The sequence below is a fragment of the Corvus hawaiiensis genome, chromosome 6, assembly GCF_020740725.1.
Source record: "Corvus hawaiiensis isolate bCorHaw1 chromosome 6, bCorHaw1.pri.cur, whole genome shotgun sequence".
Taxonomy (NCBI): Eukaryota; Metazoa; Chordata; class Aves; order Passeriformes; family Corvidae; genus Corvus; species Corvus hawaiiensis.
Genome location: NC_063218.1, coordinates 8,436,777 through 8,444,019, shown reverse-complemented (window position 1 = coordinate 8,444,019; position 7,243 = coordinate 8,436,777). Strand labels below are relative to the sequence as shown.

Genomic DNA, 7,243 nt, shown 5'->3' with positions numbered 1-7,243 from the left:
CTAAAAGAACAAATAGTAGTCAGAAGATTAGAAGTAACCTAAATAGAGGTGCAACTGAAAATAAAAAACATACTATAAAATAAGTAGAAAAACGTTCTTTTTATTACTCATATCTACTTGTTATATAAAAAAATTCCTGAAGATTATGTAAGTATGTAATGTGAGGCAGAAATTACATGAAACAAATGGACTGCAATATATGTATTTCTGAAGATTTTCATTCTTTGCAAAACATTGCAGTAAACAGAGGTTTCTATATGTATCTCTATATATGTCTGTACAAATATATATTATATATACTATTTATATATATGTATATGAAGAAAAAAAATCTTTAAGTTGATGGAAACCTATGAAGAGATTGTATGTGTATCAAAATATCAGTGGTTAAACACATATTTTTTAATAGATAATCTTATGGAGGAGCTTTGGAGAAAAATGTTTACTGATAAATTACAGTTTTAAACATATTGAATATAAGTATTACAGTGATTACCCAAGTCTGTTTGATCAGTGGACAATCAACAATAAAAAAATGCTGACTCACTAAAGAATATTTTTATACCCTAACACAGGATTTATGTAAGATCTATAGTCTCACTCAAGATATTTTAAAAGCTGCAAATATTGTGTGGGAATTTTTTTTTTGTCATGAATATTCATGCTAGTAAGTTTAAACACATGCCTAAGTCTTAAGAAGACACGAGTGTTTTCTGATCTATTTCTGCACAGCATATTATTACAGTGTGTTACCCAAACTTTGTGAACTATTCAAATATCTACCTCACGTATTCTTTCCTTTTTGTGCTGGGCTGTAGGATCTTCTAGATCTTCTTGCACGGCAATTTTTCTTTTGAGGCTGAATTGGACTCTGTATGGCTCGGAATACTGGAGAATCTTGAGTGCATCTTCATATTTGATATTATCGAAAAATATTGTAGCACTTAGAAGCTGATCACCTGCAAGTGGAATCATATATAATTTTAATTACTTTGTGTTTTCTTATAGTTTTTTTCAATTTTTTTTTTCAATTTAGTTTTGTATATACTACTTTATATGTGTCTCTTTCACTCTTCCAGTGAAAACTGATTTTTTAATGGTATACAAAAACCATCAAATTTCATTATTGTTCAAGCAAGTCTTAGAAATTATTAATATGGACAGGTTAAGCTCACAGATAACATTAGTTGGTTTGAAATCTATTTCTGATACCTAAAGAGATGGCAGATCATGCAGCTACTAATCTCATTATTTAAAGATACAGAATAAAACCAAAGCAAAATAAAAAATCAGACTGTACCTTCTCTAAGACTAAATATTTTTGAAGCAGGAGATTCCTTAAGTACTTTTTTAATAAATATTCCTTCATTTCCTCCACCTTTCACACTAAAACCACTAGCACCAGCTTCCGCTTCTGTTTTCAGGGTCACTTCCATTGTCTCCTAGAGTCAGAAAAATATATGAATTTGTAATTTTTATTAATTAGCATTAAAGGGTTCTAAGTTTTTCTACAATAAAAAATTCCATCTCCTCACGTGTATTTTCAATAGTTCAAGAAAGACTATCCAAAATAGAGGATATACTTACTCAGTGTGGGTTTGATTCTGTTCTAAATTAGAATTAAGCACATGTGTTAAGGTTATGTTGGATCAGGGCCTTAGGGAAAATAGGTTATAATTTTAAAATGTGAGACATATGGAAACTTTTAGGGCTGAAAGACTGTATTTTCTGTGAAGATGTTAACCACTCGAATTAAAGTCAATGTGCCAGAAAAGTCAGACTAAGAGCTAGTGCTGTACTGCACTGGAATCAGAGAAGGCTAAAGAAAGAATTCTAAAAAGAATTATGGATGGACCACAAGTAGGACAAATAAATGTTCATGCCTGTGCCACAACTCAGCCACTCGGGAAGTTCCTGGTTAAAACAAGTCCAAAGTGATTCTTTGCCCATTTGTCCTTGTTTCTGTCCACCCATTCATGTCTGTGTTATAACAAACTTTACTATTTACAAGGCTCACATCTAAAACTATGGAGTGCTTTTAGACTGACCTGTGGATGACTCTGTTTTGATTTGTCTGTAGAATGTTTTTTGTTTTCTTCTTGAAGCTGAAAAATAATTTTTTATTATTTAATGTTCCAAATTCATGGTGTTCTTAAGTACAACAAAAGTCAGTTTAAATTCCTGGTTTAGAGTAAGAACTGAGGCTGACTTTAATGGCAACAGAACAAAATCAGGATCAAGTTCAATGTACAACATGAATGATTTAACTATACTAATCCCAGTGGTAAATTAGATGCCAAGGCCTCCCTTCATTGTACCAAAATTTGCATTACATGAATGTCAGAGACCAAATGTCTTAAGATATTGGGAGCTTTTCTGTGTCCTAATGTAGCATATTGCTTATGCTTTCAATTTTTTAAACATACTTTTTTTTTACTTATTCAACTTCAGCATGAATTTTAAACTGTTGGCTACTTACCTTAACATGGCTGTACTAATTAAATCTTTAACTTTGAATAACCAAGAGGTACAGGTAATTTTGAAATACTTACAAGTTAGATTCAAGGAAGTTATGTATTCTAACAGGAAAAACTGTAATTTCTTTATGCTCTCTGCCTTGTGTCCTTTATAGAATTAAGTCAAATGCATTTTCTTGCCAATAAACAAGAACATGGTCAGCAAGTCTAGCACAAAATAAAACCATCAATGAATAGAGATGCAATTTTGGTGGGGAAGGGAGACAATATGGCTGCAACAATATCCCATTCTATGACATATGACCCTCTGCTACTTGTGGGAGCTAAAGCCTCTTGAATGAGCTTAATAAAGCTGTTCCTGCATGAAAATTCAATGTCTTGCCTTTAAATAGTCTTCTTCTATGGGATACTCATAAACTGGAGAGGATCCTTGTGGCCTTGGACGAATGTCTTCTACTGCCACTTCATTAACCTGTGGAAAAGACGTGAGTGGTGGTAAAGGATCATCCACTATTAAACAGTGACTCATTTTTAGGAGTGTTTCTCTAGGTATGCATACTGTCCTTCTGAGTAAAAATCTGTCAGTGATGGTGGATAAAAAGTAACCAATAACTTTTTTTAGGTCAAGAACAAATACAGTTCTCAAAGCATTCAAAACCACAAGGGACAGAGTTCTGAGAGACAAAACCAATGGTACACTGATTTTGGTTTTATGTATTGTATGCATCTACAGACTGAACAGACTAAAAACAGACAGATCAATTAGTAAGAATTGACAAAAGTAAAAAAAAATCCCTTCCCTGCTCTATTTGCACACCTAAACTTTGCATCCAATGGCTTCAAATTTTATTGCCTTCTATAAGCAAGCAAACCATGGAAAAGTCCCAGCAGGAATTTCTGCTGACAAGCACTTGGCATTTTTCCTTCTGCAGTCAGACAATAGGGAACCTAAACTGTCTAAATCTTTAAAGAAGAGTTACTGTAGTTAACAGCCATGTAATAGTTTGCTAAGTCTTGGTAGTAAACTTATGCCAATGAACCATGGCAAAGAGCAGATGCCTTTACATTGAAACATCTTTCTGGTTTTTGAGCTGGCAGGACAATCCCAAGCTAAAATACAACATTTTTAATAGGGAGGAAGATCATCTGCAAGACCCAGCTATAAACAAAATATTTAAGATCCCATTTTGCCAAACTGTCATCACAGAAAAATTCAACTCTAAAAAACTCACAGAATCTTCATCTTCTGCATCAGCATCTGCATCAGCATCGGCATCAGCATCTCCTGGGGGCTCAGCTGGTCTCAGCTGTCGTCCAGAACCTGAAAGCAGCACACAGGTTGTTGGTGCTTGCAGGATCCACACAGAGCATAGAGCAGTCAGCTTGCAAGCTGAAATCCTCTGGACCAGCACGGTGAAGGATGTGCACAGGCCAGTGGAAAGGCCTGCCTTAATTTAGATTCCTGGCATCACAGAGTGGTTTGGGTTAGAAGGGACCTTAAAGACCATCTAGTTCTCCCTACTAGCCATGGGCAGGGGTTATAATCAGCTAACTTCTAGTTCTACATTGTCTCCCATCTGGGGGTTTTTCTCCTTCACAAAAGCCTTTACATTTCTGGATATTCATATTTCTGGTATCTTTGGAAAAAGAAAAGCAGTGACCATCTGCTGACTCCTGCACCAGCCCCCACCTTTCCAAAGGGACTGAGTGTAGCCCACAATGAAGGCTTAGAGGGATCGGAGACCAGAAAAAGGGGAGGAGAGGTGTACAGAGGGAATCTGAAGTGTTCTTCCCTGAGTTATTTTATTCTTCAAAATATCAAAATCAGTAATTAAAAGTTTTTTAATTCCCAATAAATTAAATTGACTGAAATTCTGCATATTGAAACTCTGCTTCTGACAAAGGTCTTAAAAACAGGAGAGTAAACATCATGAAGCGTTGATAGTCATAAAGACTCTGTTTTCTTAGTTTTTAAAAGTATTGAGGGCAGACAGAGATGAGCCAAAGGAGATGGGCTGTCTGAAAATATGATTCTCTTGAAATGCCTTAAATTGGGCACCAAAGAATGAAACCAGCATGAATTAGAACATGTTTTCAGAGATCCAGGCTTAGCCAGTAGAGGACAGTGTGGCTGAACTACATATTCCCTAATGCACCAGCTATTCACATACCCAAGTCCTTGTCCTAATAAGTATGTCTCTTTCCTGTCTCCATGCTTGTTTTTTCCAAGCCATCAGGCTGTCTAGCTCTCTGACACTCAGTTCTGCAACTGCCATTACTATACATAGTTTTGGCTCTCCTAAATAGATCCTCTGGCTTAAAAATATGCTCAAAAACTAGAGAAAACAATTGACAAGAAGAACTGTGCAACTCATTGTCTGTTTTCAGTGGAGAGTCCTTGGGCTGGAACACAACATTTCTGGATGTTACATGCTGTGTGTGCAGACAAGATGGCACGACTTAGTCATGTCTGCAATCACTCTGACCTACACACATTGCCAAGCTCTTGTTAAAGTGGCTGGGATTTTGCTGGTCACTCTTCATAGTTTCTGGTCTCCTCTGTTTCTTTTTTCCTTGATTTTTTGAATATGAAATTATATAGTACAGGCAAAGTTTTGAAAGAGTTATGTCACCATGATCAGTGATGGACCACTTTGTTAAGATGAATGGAAATAGTGCACTTCCAGTGGGAATATCCTGTAACAGTCTATGAGTCAAATTTCCAGACTTGATAGAGTAGAAGGCAATCCTCATTAGACATATGTACAGCATCATAATCAGCTGTCTTGCTTGGGGGAACTGGGATCAACCCAGAACACATCAGGGCTGCCAGACCATGCCTCCTTTAGCCTTCACAGCACTAGTCCTGACACCTACAATGGACAATTCTAGAAAATTCTAGAAAATTGTTTTAATGCTGATTCTAACTCAGATTAAAGACCTGCTTGAAATGTTGCTTGATTTCTTTTTTTAAAAGCTCTAGCATTTGCAATCTTCAGAAGCTCAAGAAAACTGGAAAATTAGCATAACCTTGTTAAAAAAATTTAGACATGGATTTATGAACCTGATTTCAGGCATTTCTGTTTGAAAATTCTGGAATCCATTCATGAAGCACTTCACCACATGTATTTTAATAAGCATCATATGAGGGGAAGAGCTGCAGGATTGAGGCTTGATTGTTTAATTTGCTTACTGCTTCTAAAGATTCAGGTGCCAACAATAAATTTTATGGCTGTTACTAAAATTCCAAGAAACAGTAAGGACTTAGTTTTGTGACATTGCCATATTTTTCACTTGGGAGAATCCCACCCACAAGCCCTGCAGTCCAGTAGAGTGACTTAACAGAAAATTGCTTGGATTGCTGGAGTGTATGCTCTTCAGTGCAGCAGTTCAATGTTAACTGCAGCATTGATCCCTAGTGGCTGCCAATGATTTTGCTACTGGAAAAGAAACAGGAAAGAATTATCTGTGAGACTTCTTAGGCTGGTTCACTGCTGTTTCTCTTGTTTTACTCTGGTGTAAATTCAGTGACACTTTAGTTGTCTGGAACTAGAGCCATGCAAGTCCAGTACCTCTCCTAAACTGTGATAGTAGCGCCTTTTCCTAAAAAACTCGAGGAACAGATTACTGTCCCCAGGGCTGACAGAGATGTGAATGAGACTGCGTGGAGGGGCATCAAATACACAGATGACCTTCCCTCCCAAAGCTTCACACTGAGGCCTTTCCATCCACCCCAATTTCCCCAAACTCTGCCTAGGCTGTGCCTCTACGATAGTTAACCCGTGTCATGTAAGACTTGTTGTGCCCTTGATTCCTACTGTAGACTAAGATTTGCTTCTGATTATTTCCCAATTCAGAATACTTTCAAAAGGAATCTATAAAAGAGGGGAATGACAGTGTGTTTTCAGCAAAGCTGTCTTTCTGAGTAGAAAAGCCTGTGCCAATAAACTATGATTTATATGCATGTCATTCTCATGCCCTGAATAGTAGCGAAGCCAACATTTTATAGATTTTAACTTTTTTTATGGACCTTGGACAATCAATGCTTTGTTCAAAATGTTTTCATAAACAAGATGGAATTTACATCAGTGACTACTTCTAATAGCCACTGGACTGACTTCAGAACAAGGGAATTTTTTGAAAGTAAGCAGTAGGAGTTATATAGGCTGGATCATTTTCATATCATGTGACTGAAATGTGTATCTGCTTCTTGAAATGCAATTATTTAAAAATTATTTTATCTTTAGCTTAGCAACCCAGATGGACTGTTTGGGAAAAACCACAAGAAAAAAGTAAAAACAGGTTATTTTTTTGGTATTCACATTCAGTGGGCAGCAGTCTCCAAAATCACATTTGATATAATATAATGAATTCCAAGTATGACAGTGTCATTGAATTTAAATCAAGTGTGCTTTAATGTATTGTGTAAGGAGAAACCTGGCTTTAATCGGAACACTGGCATATAAAATTCCTGTGGTCTTTATACTTCAAAATAAAATAAAACAGTACATGAGAATACCAGAAATGTTAATAAAAGAAACAATAATGTCTTTAGCTGCTCATCCTAGCTTCTCTGCTCCCAGACTACAGCCCTTTCTCTGCAATTCTTCGATTTGGGCTTTTTGCTTTTTAAGATTTTCTACTAAAGTTATATTTGCATATGAATAATGAATTTAAGTAACTGGCTCTTATCTTTAAGCATTTTACTTTTCTTTGCATCAACTTCAATGTTACTTCAAAAAAGTTTCTCTTAACAGAAAGAAACC

At 36.1% G+C, this 7,243-nt stretch overlaps 1 protein-coding gene across 2 annotated transcripts in view; it reads right to left on the bottom strand.

The window, feature by feature from the left end:
• Nucleotides 1–7,243, bottom strand: part of LOC125326907 (neuroblast differentiation-associated protein AHNAK-like) — a 69,404-nt gene that overhangs the window by 26,553 nt on the left and 35,608 nt on the right. For both annotated transcript variants that reach the window (XM_048305542.1, XM_048305541.1), the window contains exons 2-6: nt 3,710–3,798; nt 2,860–2,949; nt 2,049–2,105; nt 1,301–1,442; nt 784–959 (exon numbers count right to left, since the gene is read on the bottom strand). In XM_048305542.1, coding sequence (XP_048161499.1) covers nt 784–959; nt 1,301–1,442; nt 2,049–2,105; nt 2,860–2,949; nt 3,710–3,798 — 554 coding nt within the window. The remainder of the gene's footprint in view (nt 1–783; nt 960–1,300; nt 1,443–2,048; nt 2,106–2,859; nt 2,950–3,709; nt 3,799–7,243) is intronic.